This window comes from Euprymna scolopes, chromosome 2 (assembly GCF_053919585.1).
Source record: "Euprymna scolopes isolate OS-2025 chromosome 2, ASM5391958v1, whole genome shotgun sequence".
NCBI lineage: Eukaryota > Metazoa > Mollusca > Cephalopoda > Sepiida > Sepiolidae > Euprymna > Euprymna scolopes.
In genome coordinates, this window is record NC_136483.1 from 35,386,964 (window position 1) to 35,410,976 (window position 24,013).

The 24,013-nt window shown below is 33.1% G+C and overlaps 1 protein-coding gene across 2 annotated transcripts in view; it reads right to left on the reverse strand.

Annotated features, from left to right (window-relative positions):
* Window positions 1–588: 588 nt before the first annotated feature.
* Window positions 589–24,013, reverse strand: part of LOC145290975 (solute carrier family 2, facilitated glucose transporter member 1-like) — a 66,677-nt gene continuing 43,252 nt past the window's right edge. The window contains exons 6-12 of one of the 2 annotated variants that reach the window (XM_080136531.1): window positions 21,958–22,059; window positions 14,886–14,974; window positions 12,259–12,357; window positions 10,366–10,578; window positions 9,034–9,109; window positions 7,465–7,592; window positions 589–2,590 (exon numbers count right to left, since the gene is read on the reverse strand). In XM_080136531.1, coding sequence (XP_079992657.1) covers window positions 2,429–2,590; window positions 7,465–7,592; window positions 9,034–9,109; window positions 10,366–10,578; window positions 12,259–12,357; window positions 14,886–14,974; window positions 21,958–22,059 — 869 coding nt within the window. In that variant the 3' untranslated portion in view covers window positions 589–2,428. The remainder of the gene's footprint in view (window positions 2,591–7,464; window positions 7,593–9,033; window positions 9,110–10,365; window positions 10,579–12,258; window positions 12,358–14,885; window positions 14,975–21,957; window positions 22,060–24,013) is intronic. The other variant, XM_080136529.1, reaches the window with a different exon arrangement.

The window sequence follows — 24,013 nt, forward strand, 5'->3', positions numbered from 1 at the left end:
GGTGATTTTATTAATTTATTAAAATAGGTTTCAGATTTTCCGACCGCATAATTTTTCCACTCAAGGGATCCTACCAGAATAATACTTGGTGCTTATTTAGGATTATACCTATTTTCAAAACAAAAATACAGAAAAATGATGTACATGCCTGTCATAGAACAAAGATGTCATATTCCAAAAAATCACAAATTTATCAAAAATCAAATTTTATGATGAAGCGAGACAGGTTTTGATCCGTGTTTTATAAATAAGGAGTAGACAACTCAATTCGAACTATTGAAATCAAAATCAGCCTTGTAATGGCTACAATTTCCTATTAAAATTATAAAAAAGATTTTCTTATATGTAGAAAAAAAATACTTGATCAATTTATGGTTTTTACAAACTGACATCTTTGTTTCATGACAGGTAAGTGTATAACTATTTTTCTGCAATTTAATTTTTTTTAAAAATAGGTTTAATTCTAAATAAGCAACTAATACTTTTATTTCATGATCTTCATGCTAAGCTCATGATGGTGTACAGCTTTTTTGGATGAAACTGATGCAGACATTTAAGATGGAAATGACCAATGAAAACAAGACAATGTTGCATGATATGTTTTTTTTAATGACCTGTTTGTTTGGGACTAAATTTATCACCGGACAACAGACATTTTTATCAGACATGGAAATGTTCGTATTGAAACTTTGTAAAAAGCTAATTTGCATATTTTTATTTATTTGCAGACTATTATCCTCATCTTCTGATTGTTTCACAACGTTTCGGCAACTATTTCTCTGGCCTTCGTCAGGTTGTTAACCGCGACGGGATAGGAATGCCGAGTCTTAATTGTATTCTCAGTTCCATAGTTGTTGTCTTGCCACGTTTTGGCTAACTAAGCCTCTGGCTGGCTTTGGATAGGATTGAAACTGCTACCTTCGGGGGCCTGTGGCGTAGTGGATAGAGACGTTGAATCTCTATGGTTCCAAGTGAACATTGTCTCAAGATAGCGGTTTCAATCCTACCCAAAAGTAGGCCGGAAGAATAGTTGGCTGAAACATTGTGAAACAACAACCAGATGAGGATAATAGTCCGCAAATAAATATTTGTAAAAAGTTTGTCACTACTTGCAGTGTTTCTCGGTATTGTCAGCTGACCTTTCACAGTTTGAATGGCAATGATTTTATTACAGTGTCAAGAATTTTTTTTCCTTCAAACTTTTTTCTTTTTTCTCTTCAGAATTGGATAAAAATTTTTTCATTTTAAAACAGCAAATACATACTTTTTTTTTTGGTTAGGATTAGGTGGGAAGGGCAGTTTAACGTGACCAACAATTTAAGTACTGGCCAACTATATACCAAATCACAAGTAGATGTTACATTTTTTTTAATTTTATTTTTTAATTGTTAAGAAAAAGAAATGTGGGAGATTTAAAGATAATGCGTATTTATTTTTGGCAACTTGACATTCTTATGTTTTCTTTTAGGCAAAGCCAATATTTATCACTATTTTGGGGATACAATTATTTTGTTTAATGTTTCTGAATTTTTTGGAGATGAGGATTGGTTATTCATATTATTTGGATTCTTTTGACTATTGCTCTCATCCTGAGCATGATTTTCACAATGTCGGAGATTACATTGACAGATTGTGAAACTAACACTCAAGATAAGGACAGTAGTCCAAAGAAACCAAATAATACGAATTAGTTTTTATTTTAAGAGTTTGGTAAGGTGAGAAATTGGAGAAAAAAAATTACATTTTCTCAACATTCTACGAGGTCAAATCAGTGTTATCTAAATAATATTCTTGTTTCTTCCTTTGTATGTTATGCTTTGATAAAAGCCATATACTATTTTTGAAGACCAACCTGCTTCAAAAATAAATTTGGTTTTAAAAGGCCAATCTGGCAGCACTGGATAAGTATGAGAGTGACCTCCCTTTCATCTGGCCTCATTTTCGAATATCGTTATAATGATATATGGTCATTTAATGGTGTAAGAAAGTAACTCGTAATTTTGACGTGCAGCAGTTCTTCACTGAATAAATTCAGCGAAATGTTATGTAAAAAAGGAACATTCAAAAGAAACAAGACAAAAAAAAAAAACATTGTCCTCCAAGAGGTGCCATGGAATTGCTAGTTTGAAATAATTTTCTAAACAGCACAGATATGACCAGATTAAGATTATTATAGTAAGATGACTTTTTCATAAGGCAAGATGCAATTAAAATATTTTACAAGCCTTTCCGTAATATGATATTGTTTAAGTATTAAATTTAGATTTATTTAATGAGGGTGAAGGGAGAATAAAAGAGAAAAGAAAAAAAAGTTAATATTTAAAATTGAGGAAGAACAAAGTTTGTTTGGGAAGTGAAACGTTTTTAAAAAAAAAAAAATAAAAAAAAAAAAACTTATAAAAGAAAAATTATTTTTTCTTTTTTACATTTACAAAAGAACTCTCGCTTGGCTGTTTTCTTCACGGACAAAATCTGCTACAATATCCTCCACTCTCCTCCCTTTGGTTTCAGGAACTTTGAAGTAACCGTAGATGGAGAAGAGAAACAGAAATATAGTGAATGGGAGAAAGCTGTAGCCACCAATAGATTTCTGAAAAGAGAAAAAAAAAATTACACTTGCTTAATATTGCTTAGCATTACTGTTTATTTTTTTAATATACTTTTGCTTTGTTGTTTTTTTTAAAGAATATTTTAATATACACACATAAATCTATTTTATTTATATAGATTTTAGATATACATTCACGGCAACAGCAGTCAAGAAAATATAAACTTTGCGAGTGCTTTGTTTTGGATCTTTAATGATTTAACTGAACGAACAAACATATATGTTTGCTCTTTATATAACTGTAGTAGTAATAGTAATAATTTTGCATGGGTGTATATTTTATTTATTTATTTTTTTTACATAGGAATCACTACTTATCAAGGTCCTGAGCCCACTCGAGGATAAAGGTTAATGGGTATACATTATTCAAAGTATAGTGTAATAAACATGAATAGTGGAAATTTTGTAAATTGAATTACTAAGAGGACGGTTCATGTTGGACTTGAAGACAATCAAATTGTAGTCAGCTGGAAAGCAGGCAAAAAGAAGCTTTGTTTGTGGAATTTACGTTTAGGTTTAGGCACAGATAAAGAGTGTGGGAAACTATTGATAGTGGTTTTGGCTAGATGAGTGCTTTTCGTGAAAGTTTGGTGAGGGAAACCATAGATTGAAGCTCAGACGAGCACTTGCCATGAAAATAACAATAAAGCAGAAACAGGCTCGCAACATCTCTTCTGTGGGAAAGAGGTTGCAGGGAAGAGAAAAGAGCATCCCCCACTAAGCTACAAAGTCTATTTTGAATTCTGTCAAGGCAGGATAAGCTGCTTCTAGTAGCTTCTGCCCAGATGTAACAGTACTCCATCATTGGCCGTACCTGGCTTTCATATAGGTAGAGAATTGCATCAGGAGTGAGATATCTACTGGAGCGGTAGAAGGATCCTACTATAACTTAAGTTATTCAACCTAAATTCTTTATTTTATCTATCAAAGTGGTTTGTTCTAATTCCAAGTTTGAAAAGTCATAGCTTTTTGTCTTGATACAAGGAGGAAATTATGCTCTGCTGAATCTGACTGGATTAACCCTTTTTTTTTTTTTTTTTTTTTGTAAACCTAGAATTCTTTACAATTCAAAGTTTCCCTGACTGGATTGATACTGCCAATTTTTGCTTTGGACAACTATATTTGATATTTGCAATTGAATAATTTTCTTTTCTCTTCTTACACTCCAGATAAGAATGTGGCAAGTTCCCCTTCTCTGCATTCGTCAGGTAATCAGCCTGCTTGTTGATTTGATACCCATGAGTTTGAATTTTACAGATAAGGAGAAAATGAAAGTTTAAAAAAAAAAAAAAAATTCAAACAATCTTTATGAAAAATAATGTCTTAAATGTTACCGATTTTCAGCTTACATATGATGTATTGTAGAATCTCTGGATTGCAATTTAACTCCCTTATTTCATTCCTGATATTTTCCTTCAATTCTTGCAGTGTTTGGGATTTAACGTTTCGATGTTTGCCAGCTTGTGAAATGGAATAAGGGAGTTAAATCACAATCCAGAGATTCTGCAATCTGTCATGAATAAGGTTTTGGAAAGAGCATAAATATGTGAAACTGAAAATAGCCAACATTTAAAAGACATTATTTTTCATAAATAAAGATTGTTTGAATTTTGCATTTTTTTTTTAAATTTCCCAATGTCTTAGTCAGATTGTGTTAAAATTACAGAAAGATATCAAAAATAAAGAATCTATTGAAGTTCAAAACCCTTCAGTGACTTTTTGAACACACCGTATAACTGGAAAATATTTATGCAATTTAAAAAGAAAAAAATGAAAGTAAAGACTTGTAGGCAATGCAAGTAGGTCAGCCTTCTAAATATATTGTAGGAAAGTTAGAGTACGTTAAGTTAGAGCATGTTTACTTGATAAAGGATGTAATTAAAAGGCTTTTGGTGGTTTTTTTTCTAGATAATAACAAGTAGTCACTGTCGAAACAAGCCATTTTAAAAACTAATTTATATTATAAAAAGCTGATTTAAAAACATGAAAATATATTCATTTTTGGTTATAGTCAGCTAACGTACTTCCTAATTTAAAATTTTTTTTTTACTCATGTTCACCCGATACAAAGCATATCACCACTTGGATGTAAGGGTCTAGTATTTGGGGCCATGTCTAGGAAAGATTAACAAGATATTTGTTTATGTTACATTTAAAATTCTGCATATCAGTACAGCCAGAGAAGCAGGCAGCAGGAAGGGACTTCCAAAGTCTAGCTGTTCGAGGGAAGAAACTATTTGTGGCATTTAGAGATATCAAGAGTGAAGGGGTGAGATCTTATTGCTAAATGGGTTTGTCGGAGATATGTATGTCATGGGGGTACAAGTGAAGCGAGTTCATCAGAACACATTCCATTAAAATATTTGTAAAACAAACATAGTGATGCAACATTGCGGCGATGGGACAGGGGCTGGAGCTTAGTTGATAAAGTGGGACTGATTAGATTGACAACTCTTTTTGGACTTTATCTAAGAGAAAGAGACTAGTGGTAGATGCACCAGCCCAGATGTGACAACAATACTCCATGCATGGGCAAATGGTGACCTTGTAAAGGTACAGGATACTCTCAGGTGTGAGTAGTCTTCTAGCTCAATAGAAGGAACTCACCTTCTTTGCAGCAGACTTTGCAATGTCCTCTATGTATTTGTTCCAGTTCATATTGCCCGCAAATGTTAGGATGAGGAGTTTGAAGGTAGAATTCTCAGGTAGGGTGCTATTTGTCATGAATATATAGGGTTGGAGAGGTGTCTTGTAATTGTTAAAGGAGAGTAGCTTAGTTTTACTAGCATTAAATGTTACCATCCATTTACGACCCCATTCCACTATAGTCTGGAGATCATTTTCTAATGATTCTGCCATTGTTTTAGTTTTATGTACATCTGTTCTTCCCTCATGCATATTATAGAACATTGTATCATCAGCAAATATATCCATCTTAGACAAAATATTATCAGGGAGGTCGTTTATGAATATCAGCAATAATAATGGTCCAAGGATTGACCCCTGAAGCACTTCCGCATTAACGTTATGCTGTTTGGATCTGCGTCCATCAATGACAACCTGTATGCTTCTATTGTCTAAGATGGATCTAATTTATTTGTCCAGTTATACCGTACGATTTGACTTTCATTAGCAGCCCTTTGTGTCAGACTTTGTCAAAGGCCTTGGATATATCAAGGGCTACAGCCCTGGCTTCGCCCTCCTTATCCAATACATAGTAAATGTGTTCAGAGATGACTGTTAAAATATCTGCAATAAAAGACATTGTCTGAATCCATACTGTTTGTCAAAGAGAAGATTTGCTTTTGCGAGGTGGTGAATTAGTGCTTGATTAATTAAGGTTTCAAAGATTTTAACGAAGAGGGGGCGATAATTGAGAGGATCTGTTCTTTTACCAGAACTCTTATACACTAGTACCACAAAGGCCATCTTCCAGAAATTAGGAAAGCAAGATTCAGCAAGGCATTTATTGTAGAGCTTGGAAAGTATGGAGGCTAGTTTGGCTGAGCATTTCTTAATTAGTATAGCAGGAATGAGATCAGGCCCATAGATGTTCCAGAAATCATGAGTTCCTATCTTTTGCAATTCAACGCGTTCCCTGATTATTTCAGCATGCTTTCTTTTGGCTGTTGCTATTTCACTCTTACAATGATTTCTAGCATCTACGAATTTTTGCCTATTTGTATTTGACTTATGACGTACAAACCGGTGGAATGCATGCTGTCTTTGTGCAATGGCAGCTGCACAATCTGCAGTGAACCATGGGGGTGAGTGGGGCTTACTATAATACTAATTTTTGGCAGAGGACTACTGGTGACAAGGCAAATCAGTTTATTCACTTTTATTGTTCTTCAGTATTTCTATTGTGAAGCGATTTATTGAAATAAAATATAAGAAAAGGACATTACTGAAAAACATGCAATAAAAATTAATAAAATTATAAAAAGATAAAAATAACACAATGGGTCTTTATTTGCACATTTAATAACAGAATAAAAGGAATTTTTATTTTATTTAGAAATTTTATTAGAAATACAGGGTGTCCATAAAGTCTATACATTTAAAAAAAAACAAACAAAAAAAACTATTTACATTTGCAATAATAAAAAAATTCAAATGAAATAATAAACCTTTCTTTTTAGGCACATGGACTTTATGGACACCCTGTATATGTTTATGAAATTATAAAAATAAGATTTCTAAATTTTAAAAATAAAAGGTTTTTATTTGAATTTATATAATAAATATATGTTTATGAAAGTATAAAAATAAAATTATTGAAATCATAAAAAAAACCCTATCCAATACATAATAAAAGCAAAGGAACTGATTTACCTTGTCACCACTTTGGTAGTGCTCTGCAGAAAATGAGGAAGTACATTAGCTGATTATAACCTTATTTTCTGTTCTCTTCCAAAGCAACTCTGATGCACTTATGTTTCTTCAATTTTGAAATTTTGTTTTATGTCTATCAGGTCAATCCTACTGAACCAAAAGATACAACTATTTGTTAATGATGAACAGACATGCACCTTGTTATGTCAAAGAAATCTAGCATGGATTAAGGTGATTTGCTTCAGGCAAATTATCCAAGATGGTTACTCTGAACACATAGCTATTTCCATATATGCCTCTCTTGTTTTCATTAACAGATCTTAAATCTTTGATAATTTATTCTCCAAATACTGTATCCAAGAACAAAAATACAATACAGTTTTCAGCTTTTTTTTTTCTAATTATTTTTCAAAATAGTGACTGAACCAAAGAAAGAAAAACAAATCACTTCATAGACACCTCCATAATAAAATGCAATCAAACTATATTAGACATTGGCACGATGTTAACTTTAAAATTACCTGAAGTACAGGATAAGCAATTCCAACTAAAAAGTTAGCTTTCCAGTTGACAAGCACTCCGATACTCATTGCAACTTCACGTGGCCCCTGAAGGAAAAGCTCAGCACCAATAAACCAAGGTATCGAACCTGAAACAAATCAAAATATTTTACTTCACTTTAATTATTTCACCATTTCATATTGACACAAGGAAAATAAATCTTTGATCTTTCAGTTAAGATCAAAATGTATCTGTCTTGAAATTTTTTATTTTATTTTTGTACTCTGTTTTTCTCCACCACTCCACTCTTCTTTCCAATGAAATTGTATATAGACATATTTATATTCATGAACAATAAATTTTTTAACCATTTGGGAAAATCTTAAGTAGGATGCCCCCCCCCACTCCTGGAGTAAATGTGGTATAATGGTGACGGATGATTCTAGTTCAGAGTAGGATAAACATGTTCAGTGGAGACGAAGGATGAGCAACAACCATTTTCCCACACTTTTGAACAGTCTTGTGCATATTGTTCAATTGTGCAAATAAATATTTTCAAAGTGTAGTATCTGTTTTGATATTAGCCTTTATATGGTGGATGAAGAAATCTTTCGTTTTTGTGTCAATCCAGAGTGCACGTTTTTGGGGAGTTGGATTTTTCCCCTCACATAAAAACCTGGGTGTGTCAAGTTCGAATCTAGTTTGTTCCACACAAACACTTTTACTTAGGATGTTGGCAATGTTCACATGGTTTATCCCATAATTATCCAATGTCTTTCTATAAAGAATTCTAATTAGAAAGATATTGCGAATATGAATGCCAATAATAATCATCTGATTCATTCGAAATGAATGATGCTCAACAGCAACGACAGTAGATTTCTTTCCTTGATTGACAATAGTGATTCTCTGCTGGTTAGTAATGACAAATTTCCTGAATTCACTTCATGCACTCCTTCCTAATGTTTGCCACCACGCCAGTTCCAGGGATGCCATGTGGAAAATGTTGACAGGTGCAGATTAAAATTATGAATGGAGGAGAACCCTTTTCTGAAATAACTTTAACATGTAAGGTAAGAGCCTTAACCTTTATTAAAGCAGAGCAATAAAACAATTATGTTTCTGAATTTTTGAGATGAAGATTAGTTATTCATATTATTTGGATTCATTGGTTTACTATTCTCATCTTGAGTGTCATTTTCACACCGTTTTGGTCGATGTAACCTCCGACCTTCTTCAGGTGTATCTTTCGAACTCACGTCCTGTTCGAAATTCCGTCCAAATTCCAGAGACTGACAAAAGCATACCAGAGTCCAACAAGATACACCTGAAGGCCGGAAGTTACATTGACGAAAATGTAAAAATGACACTCAAGATGAGAATAGCAGCAAAAAGAATCCAAATAATTTTAGTTAAATTCAGTAAATATCAACAAAGAATAAGAGTGAAGAACCAGTGTCCATATGCTATGATTTGCATATGACGAATAATGGAATTTACAAAGAATTAATAGAACCTCTACAGTAAAACAGTGATCAAACATAGACTTAAAAAAAAAAAAAAAAAAAAAAAAAAAAAGATTTGCTTACCAGGTCCAATGGCAAAGAATATGATATACAAACAGACGCCAGCTACTGTCAAGTAAGGCAACCAAGGCAATTTATGCTGAAAAATTAAAAAAAAAATTCTTTTTTAAATTAAAAGAATTGTTATTAAATTTGTTACTAATAAAACAAATACTATGCTCAAATCACTGGATAAAATATAAAAGTTAACAGAACGTTACAAAAATAGAATTTTATTCACAAGGCCCAACCCCAGGATCAGATATAAGGGGTAGATCGACCATTTTAATCAACTGAGGGTTCTTGAGTGCAGAAATATCTGTAATTTAAATGACCCAACCCTATCTTCTCTACAACCTCTCACAAATATAATGATGCTAGTCTCAGTCTTTTTTACAAATACTTTTATAGCACAATTCTTCACAATTGTCTGATCTATTCTCTGCTTCCTTTGTTACAGCTCATTCGTCTTGTCGTTTCCATTAATTCACTGTTTTGATGCTTCATTGTAATACAACTTCCTATTCCAATAGTTTCTCTCCAAAAACTGCAAGCTTGTGGAACCCTCTTCCAACTGACTGCTTTTCTCCTACCTATAATTTTTTAAGAAAAAGGTCAATAGACATCTCCCACCTTTGCAATAATCATCTTTCATATTGTTCACTCTTATATCAAGTGGCTTCACACCTTGCCTAGTGCGATTAAAAAAAAAAGAAAAGAAAAAGAGATACTCATAATAAGAGATAATATAATCATTATGCAGAGTACGCTTAAATAAGAGTGTTTTGATCCTTTTTGCATTTTTTTTTGGACAATCTCACCAGAATCAACTTTTTCCCAATTTGAATCCTCTTCCCTCTAAGTTAAAAACCAAAATTATTGCCGCTATTGAACATATCTGCATTGGAAAGTATCGAAGAAGTCAAGAGATACACTGTTGAAGGTAACAGACCAGGACGTGGGTGGATGAAAGGGCCTTCAAAGGCATAGGGTGACATGGTGGTGAACTGAGGAACTCTGAATTGTCTGGCACCTTTGTTTATCTTCTGTTGACTTTTTTTTTTATATAAGGAACACTCAGATTATGTGTCAGAACTCTCACACCTGAATTCTTTTTCAAGTGAACTGTTCACTATAAAGAACTTGACCCACTCTTTTTACAAATCCAGTAAAGAATAAAATGACAAAGTATGTGTGCCAGATAAATAATACCTGCAACTATGTAGATCTATCAATTTTCCTAAATGCTCTACCAACACTTTAGAGTGTAGTCTGCCCTACAATTTCACTCTGCAATACTTTTAGTAGGTACCCCCTTATTTGTAGAAGTTATCACAGAGATGAAAAAGTACTTACCCTTAAAACAATACCAAGGACGACGATAATTGAAGAGAAAAACATGCCTTGCATTCCTGTTAGATACAGCATACGCCGTCCAAGTCGATCAATTAGACCAGCAGATATGCAGGTGATAAACAGGTTGAGTACAGTAATGAGGATTGTTATCAATTGAGATATATGCTGAGACAACTGCATAAAACTAAAGATACTCGTTGAATAAAAGATGACCTAAGCAAATAAACAAAAGAAAATTTTAAGACAAAAATAAGTAAACAAAAACAGGTTTAATAAAATGATATATCTCTTATCTATAAATTTAGGTTTGTGTGTATATATATATATATATATATATATATATATATATATATATACACACACACACACTAGTGTTAAGAGGATTAATTAAAATCGGAAATGGAAATCTTGGACCATTATTATTCTTGATATTCATAAATGATTTCCCTGATTAAACTGTGTCCAAGATGAGTATATTTACACTATGAACTATCTTAGAAAATGACCTTTAGTCTGTAGAATGAGACTGCAAATGGATGATAATATTTTATGCTACTAAGACTAAGCGTCTTCCTTTTAACAATTACAAGAAACCTTCTCAACCACCGACTGCTATGACTAATAACATCCTACCCGAGAGCTTATCGTTCAAACTCCTTGTCTCAACATTCACAGGCAACATGAATTGGAACACATTGAGGATATTGCCAAAGTTTGCTGTAAAGAAGGTGGGCTCCCTCCATCATGCTAGAAAATTACTTACACCAGAGAGCATCCGTTATCTTTACAAAGCCACAATTTGCCTATGCATGGAGTATTGATGCCACAGCTGGGTTAGTGCATCTACCACTAGTCTTTCACTCTAGGCAGGGTCTAAAAAAGAGTATTACATTTAACAGGTTCATACTATCGGCAGAGTTCCAACTTCTGTCTCATCACCACAATGTTGCATTCCTGTGCTTGTTTTACTGTTGGAATGTCCTCTGATGAACTCATAACACTTGTGCCCCCTCAATGTACATACCCCAACAAACCTGACAAGTAATGCTGGAAAGCATTCTACTGTAATAGTTTCTTCCCTCAGAATGCAAGACTTTATAATTCTTTCCGTTTCCTGCTTCTTTGATTGTAGACGCTTAAATGTCATGTGAACAAACACCTCACTACTCAACTCCCCACAGTCCCCTGTGGGACACAATCTCAAATAGTAGCCCTTATGTATGCAATATGCCTTGCTTGAGGTGAAAAAGAGTAAAAAATAAACAAACATACTACTAATATTATGCTTTGCTTGTCATTGAGCACTTTTTAATAAACACAGAAGTTTTAGAGGATTTACATCTAGAAAATTAAATGATACAACCATATATACATATAAGTGACCTTGTCTGCGTGTGGAATGATCTCTACCAAACAACTTTGGCAATTTTTTTGGTCTACAAACTTGAACCTTGTATATAAGGAATTTGGACCCGTGAAACAAATTCGATTTGGTTTTTAGCTGGTAAAAATAGCTGCTAAGCAGTCATAATTAAAAAGAAAAAACTTGAAATTGGCAGGTATAAATCAACTAAACGTTACTTCTATGCATGTGCAAATATACATCTACACTTTTAACAATGTTATTTTTTTATGTTTTTATATGTGTATGGACTTATCTCAGATTGTAACGAATAGTGCTGGAGAACTATGTTTCGGTTTCGATCCTAGCTGATGGCACCAAAGTCATATTAGTGGCCTGCAAGACTACAGGGGAGAAAACCAAGCAAAGAAAAACCATAAGCAAAATTCATCCCAAAGTAGCAAAACTGAAGCTAGCCTGCCAGGACACTATATATACACAAAAGTCTTAATCTTATAGTTCGAAATCGGTTTGTCTTAAAATATACTTACAGCATTTATGCCAGAAAGCTGCTGCGACAACATCATCATGACAACAATCAAGAGGGGTTTGCGTAAATGTTGCTTGCGGAATATGTCACCGCATGTCGTCTGCATAAAAGATATAAAGTTTTTACAATTATGCATTTAGCATCTTCAAATACAAACAGTTTACCACATCCCCACCTTCCCATCGCATTCTGAAACAAAGAAAAAATGATCTAACACTGCATCTGCTTTAATCATCATCTCTTTCAATTGTTAGCTTACTAGTCCACAATCAGTCTGATGGAGTGTGGGACAATTTAACAAGTGGTGGCCTTGTTTTTTGAGGCTGAGCTGTAGTTCTGTGCAGTCCTGGGAGATCCACTCTTCATCAATTATTCAGTCTAATCTGCAAAGTATTCCAGCCATAGTTGACTTATGCAGAAATGTATCATTTTAGTTAACTGTATAAGCTGCCACAATGGACTTCACAAAAATCTATCAAACATAAAGAGTAATAAAATAGTTACTAATTATAAAAACCTAAAAACCCCTTTAAACGGTAGGGATCATCCAGGATGGGCTCCTTGCCCGAACCAATATGACTCTTCCTCTACAGAGTTTCCTGTCTTCCATCAGCTGCCTCAGATCTTCAGGTTCACAGTTGACGTCGTGTACTATTTGCTGGATGTACATCGATCTAGGTTTTTGTTTGATTGCACGTCTGTGTTGTGGAGTTCATAGCAATACATCACTCATTAATTCATGCTTGCTTCTCAGACAGTGACCAACAAATCGTAGACATCATTCCCTGATGATAGTAGATATGGCAGGTAGGTTGCCATAAAGTTGCTGCTTCATGGGATAATCTTGTTTTGTCAAGATATACTTAACACTATTTGTAGCATATGGGTGTATGTACCATCTAGCTTTCTTTCTAGTCTTTTGGAGAGTGTCCAGGTTGTAGCACCATAAACAAGGACAGAATCCATCACTGCTCTGAAGAACTGCCTTTTCAGTTTGTCAGTTAGTCTTGAAGTCCATACTGACCACAGCTTATCTAATGCAGCCCATGCTTTTGAGATGTGAATTTCGATATCTCTTTGTGGAAATTATATTGCTGCTGAGATACGTAAACTCAGCAATTTCTTTCAGTATTGTTCCAACCAGAGCCCTGATCTCTCCTTCCATAGTGAAAGTCATAAACTTGTCTTATCTGCATCAATGTGGCGACCAATGTCATTTACAGACTTTTCTAGCTTGCGTAACAGTGTTTGCACATCAGCAGTGCTGTTCGCGAACAAAGCAAGATCATCTGCATAATCTGCATCAGTTATGTGTGCTGATTGATGACGTCTATTTCTGGATTCATTTAGAGTGAAGCCTAGCGTGCTGTGTATATCGGCAGAGGTGCGAAGTACAAAGTCAAGACAGACAGTGAAAAGAAAAGTGGCCAGAGTATCTCCTTGTAGAACCCCAGTGCGGATGTCGAAAAATTCAGTATCCCCATCTGGCGATCTGACCATTGCTCGAGTGTGCTCATATAGTATCATGATAGCATTAATGACTTCATTTGGAATGCCATATGCTTTTAATATGCTGGCCATTTTTCCTCTATGTACAGAGTCGAACGCTTTGGAGAAATCTACAAAGAGCATGACTGCCTCAATGTTTTTGGCTTTGACTCCTGAGAGTAAGTATTTGACTAGTAGTAGAGCGATTCTTTCTAAATCTATTCTGGTTCTTCCTGAGATTTTCTTTGATCTTTGGTTGGATGCGGTTGAGAAGCATGGTATTGTAGATTTTTACTGCAATTGGAGTGAGTGTTATTCCTCTGTAGTTGCTTGGTATGCTTAGGTTACCCTTCTTGAGGAAGGGAAGTATGCATTCTTTTCTCCATATATGAATAACTTTTTGATTATATACAGCATTGCATGAACTAAGAAGTATGTCATTAAAGCCATCTGTCTTCCATACTTCAGAAGGTATGTTATCTAAGCCTGCAGCTTTACGATTCTTGGTCTTCTTTAGTACAGTTAGAAGTTCCTCCATTGTAAAATTATCCTTCTCAATATCGAGTTCCTGTACAACAATTGGCTGAATTGGTTGGTCTGCCACTTTTGGTTTGTTTCCAAATAGATTTTCAAAATGTGCTTTCCATTTCAAACATGCATTTTCCGAAGTGTTTGCCTTTAAACTTAGCTTTGACAGGTTGTTTGCACCCAGGTATCTCATTTACTAACTGCCAAGTCAGATATGATTGTTTGTTATCTGCAGCATTGTTGATTTGATTTATTTGTTCTTGAACATACTTCTGGTGTTCTGATAGGTACATCATACTAAGCTCTTGAAGGACTTGTTTCCTTAGTTTTGTATTCTGTCGAATGTTGCTTCTTGTTTATGTTTTTTAACTCATCTCGTTTTGATATTATTTTTCCACAGTATTTTTCGCTTTACCTTGGGCTTCAGAGGTATACACTTCTTTGCTGCTTCTTGGTGCGATCTAATGGTATGGATGGTAAGTCTTAAATAATATTGCATCATTTTAACTTTATAGGCAAACAAAAGTTAACAAAGCAAAATCATCCAATACAAGAAAATGCAAGGAATTGGAAAAAAAAAAAAAAAATGGTATAAAATTGCAAATTTCTGACCTGTGGCGTATGTCTTGCTTCTTCTTTAATGAGACGAAGTTCTTCCAGTTCATAGCCAACATCATGTGTGCCTCTTAACCAAACCAGAGCTAAAATTGACAGCAACACACAATCAGGACGAACATTCAAAAAGGAAGACATTATAAACATGAAGAGAAAACTTATACAAAAGAGAGAAACTAACTTTTAATGTTTTTTTTTTTAAAGGTTAGATGGATGGTAGAGTGGTTTGATTAATCTTGTTATATGGCATATCATCCCTCATAGTTCATTTAATGCAGGATTTTGTTTGAGGTATTAAAATTTGTTAAGAGGGATTTTGTATTGAAAATTTTCAATATAATGGATAATAGTGAGGTTTAAGTAATATTTATGTTTTATGGTAAGAAAAAGATAAATCCTTTCTTTACCTTGATTTCTTCCAAGAATTTGTTTTGTTTGGATTATATTGTTAAATAGGTCTTTTAAATCATTTAATCTGTAATATTTTAATTGAATTCGATTGAAAGTGTAGCTGATCAACACATGCTTTACCGTAAAAAGCTCTTGGAATGCAATACATATTGAGAGGGGGGGGGGATTCCTCAATTTTTAGACGTAAATGGGTAACTTGTCCAATTTGGAGTCTGCTTAGTACTCTTTCCTCCTTTTTTATTTTTCAGTAACCTGGATACCATTCACCAATGGTAGGGTGAATAGTTTATTTTTTGGGTTGTTATTCCAAATTTTCTCCATTTAGCTCTGCTAAACTTGTGAATTGATGTCCTTCAGTAATAAATTCTTCCATGTGGAGGCTGAAACATTTAATTCTTTTTTACTGAAGAATAGTTTAAGTTGTGATTAACCCCCCCCCCCCAAAAAAAAAACCTTGTAGGCAGGGTTTGATGCATATGAGGCTAGTTTTAAATAATGCTGCATTCCTAATTTTTGTCTTCTTAGTTCCAAAGGAGGTTCGTTTGTTTCAGTGCATAAACTTTCTAATGGCGAGGTGTTAAAGGCTTCTGATGCAACTCTCAAGTAGATGTCATTATGATCATCATCATCATCATCATGCAGTCCGTCAATCTTGACGATGACTAGTTGGGGCCTCAGTGCTTTATCCCTCGGTGTTGGCGTAGTCTCACTGCATCACCACAGGACTTTCCACCTTGGCTCCAAACTTGCTTGCGCAGTTTAGGTGCAGTATCTGTTGCGCATCAAGTACACACCCTCTGAACCTCCAATGCTCATATCCAGTGGAGCGAACCTGTGACGACTGGCAGCAGAGGAGGCCGCAGCTTCTGGCTGAAAGTAATCTAAGTGAGGTAAACAAGTACATGTAGGGACCTAGACAATGCATGTAGATTATGCCTAAATGAAAAATTTGCTATCCTATTCTTTAAAGAACCCCACCATCTATTAAACTGTAAGAGAGAAATTTTGTTTTTTACATGGGAGTCACCATTTATCAAGGCCCAGAAGCCACTTGAGGATAAGAGTTATTGCGTGTACAGTAATCAATGGGATAATATCCTAGTAATCGTTAATAATGACGATTTGATAACTTAAAGGGACGGTTTATCTGGAATTTGTTTATGTTGGACTTGAAGACATCCAAGTTGTAGTTAGGTAGGAAACAGGCAAACGGAAGTAAGTTCCACAGGCGTGCACTTCTAAGAAAGAAGAATGGAATCTACATTTTGATTTAGGCACAGATAAAGAGTGGGGAAAATTATTGACAGTGGTTTCAGCTAGACAGGTGTTTTTCGTGAAAGATTGGCGAGGGTGGGAGCCGGAGATTGGATAGCGAACAACTGTGTGCACAGGATAAACTTTAGTGTAGGATAGCGATACAAAATAAAATTTAAAATTGACAATAACAATAGAAAATAAATAAATAAAATAAACATATATTCATAAATAAGTCCATATATTCATAAATAAGTCTCTCGCTCTCTCTCTCTCTCTCTATATATATATATATATATATATATATACACACTAACACAATATCCGAAATATAGATTAAAACATAAAATAACATATGTAACTACACCTAGGCTGAAAATAGGTCAGCCTACTACAACAAAAGGATATCTACCCTTCCCATAAACACACAAAGTAGCATTACAAGCGTATGCTGTATTTTTGTGGACATTGGCAATACCTAATGTGCTTCAACAAGTCATATTTTTATTTGTGATTCAGTTTTTAAAAAAATTACATTGCTGGAAAGAGAATAGAATAAGCATTCCAATGATGTTAATTTATTTTTCTTTTATGCATTCAGTGTTTTTATGCTCCAAGTTAAAAATGAAAAAAAAAAAAAAAAAAACGGTAAAAAATGACAGCAAAAAGGGAAACAGTTTTTTTCAATGTTTACATTTCATATGTTACATTTGGATACACATGCGTGGGGTTAAATTTGATTGGATATTGGTGAAATTTTACAGGCTATATAAGTATAGAAGTCCATCTCCACTGGACTTTGATTTATATTTTTATGACCATAGAAAGCAAAGTTACAACCAAGCAAAGTTGACAAAGAATATTTCAAAATTGATAAAATAAATCGGCATATATTATCTATTTTTATATAGATAATAGTTTCAGAATTATTTTCATGTATAATATTTAAATATTTGATAATTATTAATCGTATGGAAATTTGTTTAAAATGTTATCTTTTATAGAAATTCAAATTCGCTAACCAGCGCTGAGCTGCCTAACGAGTTTAGTTTGTATTCTCTTAGAAATAGAAAACTGTTTCATTTTTTATTCTGAATTTGTTAATTTAGAAAATTATTTCCAAGTTTTTCAAATTTGATTTCCAAACAATACTATTTTTTTTTTTTTAAAAGCATTAAAAAACAACAAAAATGTACTAAGTACATGCGTTTCTGTCATTGTATTTATAACTTCTTACTTGTACTTAAGGTAGATTTGTGTTTTTTAATAGTAAAAAAAGCAAAAAGCAAAAATAAAAACAAATAAAAGGTACTTGTGCACTTATGCTACCATGCTGAAATAATGTTATTATTTAGAAACCCATTCTTAACATGGGGGGGGAATGAAGGTTTTTTTTTTTTTTTTTAACTATTCTGCATTTTCACCTAACAATGAAATAAAATATATTGTGAAACTTGAATTTATTTTTAACTCATTGTCAAGTCCATTTTTTCAAATCTGTAAAACAAACCTGTTTTTTTTTTACTGAAGATATCTAAATAATAATAATAATAATAATAATAATTAGGCGGTTCGATAAAGAATTTCATTGTGATGCATTTTGTAAATTTTTACCTGGTTTCCACCTTAACATTGTTCTTTAAAATGACTACCCTTAAAGGTTTTCAGGTATGTTGAAAACGAATATCACATTTAAATTTTCTGCAAATAAGTAGCTTTCTGGATATTAAACAATGTCATTCCTTATGTTATTGCTGGTGGCCATCTTGGTACATGCATTTGCACATAGTTTCTCGGGTTTACATTTGTGCGCTCGCACATACCAAGATGGCCACCAGTGATAACAGAAGAAATGACATTGCTTGATATCTGAAAAACTACTTATTTGTAGAAAATTTAAATGCGACATTCGTTTTCAGCATACCCTAAAACCTATAAAAGTAATCATTTTAAATGTTAAGGTGGAAACAAGGTAAAAAATTACCGTTTTATTTCTTTGTTTACATAGTTGAATTTTCAGTAAAACAACAGAATAGAAATGACAAAAATTACCATCAACTGTTGAATATATAGTTGTTGCTTATCAGGATTCCTGGTATCCTGGTACTGTGAAAGTTACATCAAGGATTCATGTAGAGTACGATTTATGGTTGCATCTCAGAAAATAGGGGTATATTTTGGGCCAGATAGAGAGGATTTACAAAATTGAAAATTGGACTGGTCCCAAAATGCATAAGTTCTGGTCGACTATGGGAATTTCTAACTTTTATAGAAATCCAAAATCTATGTGAAAAATTTTCTTTGATTTATTTCTGAGATTAATTCATATCTACTCAATTTTTTTTTTCTTTGAGGGGAGTAATAAATAGCGGCCATGAATGCTCTTTAGGCATTCAATGGCTACACCCAAGATTAAGCTCTCCTTTGGTGGGGAGGCAGGTAAATACCTTCACTCACTAAAGCTATATTTAAATACCACTAAATACTTAGTTTTGCTCATGAATAGACACCCACTGTATGATATCATGCGCTAGTTTAAAAAAAAATTGAAATTTGTATATCTTAATTTATAATTCATGGCTTATGGTAAAGAAATATATCAGAGTTGACTGCATAATCAGAAAGAGCACACAATTTTACATAAAAGTGCCAAGTTTCATGAGAATAGCTTGAAAAATAAATAAATGGTGGCGAAATTACCGAATTTCTTGAAATGTTAAGGTCCGTAATTTAGCCCACTTTTTCTAAAGAAAAATGTCTACAGAAAAGCATAAATTTTGGCACTTAAAATTCTCATAACTTTTGAATTACTGATGGTATTTGCATAATTCAAAACGTTTTAAGCATCTTTTGTATAGCTCTTTTCATGCAAGTTGATAAAACAACAATTATCTAAAAGAAAAAATCACAAAGAGAACGAGTGAACCGGAGGCTAACTGTGCCTTTGTCCTGTAAATGCCTACCCATTGGCTGATTAGGATAGGCATGGTGGCAATTAGAAAGTTGATTGGCTGACTAGAAAATTCAATAGCATATAAACGCACGATAACCACAACTTTTCACATAAGCCTGACAAATTCTCACAAGAATGAAACGTAGAATATTCTGTGTAGCTTAATTACCATATATATTTTCATAACTTACTACCTAGCTCTACCTATGTATTAAGCACTGTTGAAGTAAATACTGAAAATTTACACATAAAATTATATCTTCATATATTAATTTTTGTGATTAAATTAATCATATATATATATATATATATAAATATAACACGGAAATTACATAATTGTCGATGCAATAATTTATTTCAACCTTATTGTATTTTCTAGCATCTAAACCAGACAATTACATTTTTTATACTGAAAGAAGGAAAGAAAAAATCGGGCCTCGACCCTCAAAAAACCAGAGGGGGTGGTAGTAGCAAGTAGTAGTAGTAAATATGTACGTTCTTACACGTAAATGCCTTGACACGCGTTTACTAACCTAGGAAGAAGGGGGAGAAAATATACGGATATAGAGAGAAAGAAATAGAACAGCGCGTAATGGAAAAAGAAAAAGAAAAAAAGAGAGGAAGAAAAAAAGGGGAGACAGTGATCAACCGCTGCCTGTCATATGGTTTTATTAGTCTAGAATCTCTGAGAAAGATAAGGAAAAGAAAATGGAGATTATACTCGCGTCCTATAGTTAATTGAGTCATGGAAAGTAAGTCTATTAAAAGATAAATAAAAAAAATAAAAAAAAATATTATATACAAAGTTTTAAAACTATCTGTATGTTATTATGTTAAAATTAGTTAGGAATAAATATTTTCTTATAATACATTTAAATATTGTATTTGTAATATATTACTATGAATTTAACAAAATTGAGTCTTATGTAGTTAATATTTTATATATTTTCATGTAATTAATTTTATTGGTGATTATAGCGGTCGTTGTAATTTTGCTCACTAATATTTCACTTCTTAATTGATTAAGAAGTAGAAAATTGCAATATTAGCCGCCCCCAATTCGATAGGACGTATCTAGTTTCGGTTAATATATACTTTTATTCACTCCGTACACAAAAGTACTTTTATGCACGCATAAAGAAATAAATAAAATAATTATTATTTTACACCCTCTCTATAAAATGTATTAAGTGGATTGCTACTACCACCCCCTCTGGTTTTTTGAGGGTCGAAGCCCGATTTTTTCTTTCCTTCTTTCAGTATCAAAAATGTAATTGTCTGGTTTAGATGCTTGAAAATACCATAAGGTTAAAATAAATTATTGCATCGACAATTATGTAATTTCCGTGTTATATTTTTATGTTATTGCTCTGTTTACCACATTGAGATTTCATACCCGGATTTCCTCTGGAATTATTCCATTATAATACTATATATATATATATAGTGATTTAAAGGTTATGAGGGTATTTTGAAGCATGAAAACGATGTTATTTTTTGTATTTGATATTTTATTTTTTATATTTCAAGTGGACCTCCGCTCTTGGTCACAATAAAGTATTGAAACAAAAAGACATTAAAAAAAAACTGGAAATTTGTAATATCAACAGCGTTCATTTCTTGCAACAATCTTTGAAAGAGTTCACATGAATTATTTTTACCGTTTGTAGAAGAAAAATGCTGTATTTTTTCTTTTAATTTTTGCAATTTAATTTAAAAGACAAAAAAGAGACAATTGATTTCAATATGTATAATAAATGTTTGAAATTTAAACAAATTTGTTAGATGGTAAAAATAATATCATTAATAGTTATCATAATGATGACAATAATAGTTAAAACCAAAATATTAATAGATAAATATAGTAAAGTATTAATAACAAAGGTGATAGTTTTAAATAATAATAATAATAAACCTCCCCACGAGAGCAGAGTTAGAGAGACAATGTTGGTTTTTAATGTGGAGTAAATTCCGTTTCCCTTCTTACAAAAATGGCACACTGGATAAGGACAAAAATAAATATAAAAATGAAAATTAATAATAATATTAATTAATATAAAAATAAGAATAAAAGTTGTCTCTGTCCTGAAGGAATTCTCGTTCACAAACCGAGGGCAAATAAGGTTATGTGCAGTATCAGAACAGATACTTAAAAGTGGTCTTGGCGCGAAGACCACTCTGTGCGTATTAATAATAATGACAACATTTATAATAATAATAATTATAATAATTACAGTATTTGCCTCCACCTTACAGCGTTATTTATAATATTATTTAATTATATATATGTGTATTATGTACTGTACTGTATTTTGTTACTAATTTTTAATGCCGTATCCCAGGGTTCTACTGCATGATATAAAAAAGGATATGCAATTTGCTTATAATTTATTTAAGCAAACAAAAAAGTTTAAGAAAAAATTTTTTAAAAATGGCGATGAAAAGTCCTACCTGCTTCTGCCTCATCTTCATCATGCATGATTAGATGATGAGGTGTCTCTGGACACCAAGGTAATGACAACATCTGAATGATTACAGGAACGATTGACAAACCTGGGGGAGGAAAAAAAAAATTAAATATCTGCGATAGTCGATTTTAGAAAAAAACAGGATGTTCAATTACTATTTGTTTATTACGCCTCTTTGGGCATTTCCTTTTTTTTTTTTTTTTTTTTTTTTTAAATTATGTTCCAATCCAACACTTAAAAATATTTTCTCACAGATATTTACACTATCAATGCAATCTCAATATACAGATAAAATGCTATTAAATACTCCCAAAAGTTTCTCTTGAAGTTACATTTTCTACTATAATATTTCTGAATTCATTAATTTCCAACCTAATATGTTCTAATATTATATGGCGTAATTATACTGACACATTAGTTCCTGTTAGATAACTAAAGTTAAGCATCATTGAACCTGGTCAGTACTAAAATGGGTGACCATTTTGGAATATCAGGAGCTGCATGTGTTCTCCGCTTATCTTGGCATTATTTCCAGCTGTCCGAGACTTCTCTTTGCCATTGGAATCAGACAGTGCTAATTCAGGAGAGATGTGGTTAGAAATTGCACAACCTTTGCTTCACGATTACACATGCAGACACTCTTACAGGGGGTAGCCATTGTCTCTAAAGGTAGAACAAAAGGTATTATATTCTACCATATTGTTGTTCTTAATCTGATCTGGGAACTCGTTTAAAAAATATATTGCTCTATATGCAAGAACGAAACCAGTTCAACCTGTCTAGGGTGAGTGCCACTGTAGTGCAGTACAGTAATATCGTAATGGTGTTACCATCTATATATGTAATTTTCTTTTGTAATCAAAGCTATATATACATGATGTTTAAGAATAAACTATCATTTATTACTGCAATTAAAATTATTGTATTATATTTTGAGTTTAAATAATCTATAAATATAAAAGCGAAAATGTATGTATGTATGTATGTATGTACGTACGCTTTTCCTTGATGTCCACAAAAGGCTTCTTTCAGAGAAGCGCTCGCTCGCTTCGCAACTTCTTAAAACTTTTTATATCATTTATAAATTGTAATATCTCACACTTAACCACGGAGCTCGCCTGTCTATTTAATTTTATTGACTTTCAAACGTTAATTATTCCACATTTCCCGCATCGGCACGCGTTACATTCGGTTTTCGGTATAAACAAAAAGCGAAACTCGCCTCTAATCACAGGCCCAGAGCCAGTGGTCTCTAGTGAGCTAATTAACGTTTGGTCAATGTCGACTTCGTCATATCAGACGGTAGCTTTCATTTCGAGACGAGGGAGCGGGTTTTTAAAAACCGATCTATTGACCTCATTAAAAACTGTCCCGCACAAAATGCTAACTGCTGAATACCTATCGCTGTCACGTCAATCAAAAATGCGCACCCGTTTTTTTTTCACACTTTACTATTTTCCAACTGCGCGTCGTCAAGGCTTTTTTTTTTCACACTTTACTATTTTCCAACTGCGCGTCGTCAAGGCTTTTTTTTTTCATGGGCACCTGTTTTTTTTCACACACACCTACAAACACCCGGGCAACACCGGGTACCCCTCGCTAGTATAACATAAAAGGAAGTTGTCATATGTCACAGTATGTTTCTGTGCGATATAATCACAAATTACTCACAAATATGTACTTTTGTGTTCTGTCTTTTATATGACAATCATATTTAAGTTAAGCATCCATTTTACATGCTGGCATGTGTTGAACAGCTTATAAAAATTGACTTCTAAACTAACCTATCTCTGGTCAGATCTCAAAATCCATCCTTATCAATCCCTATATTTTTCTACCAACTGATCCTGTTTCCTCAACTGTTCTACATCTAATCCAAGAACTCTTATTCCATTTTTCAAGATGAACATACAAACATTAAGTTCCCTGTATTATCATTCATCGGACAACTGTTCTCATCTTGAGTCTGATTTTCACAACGTTTTGGTCGATATAACCTCCGACCTTCTTCAGGTGTATTTTGTCGAACTCAGGAATGT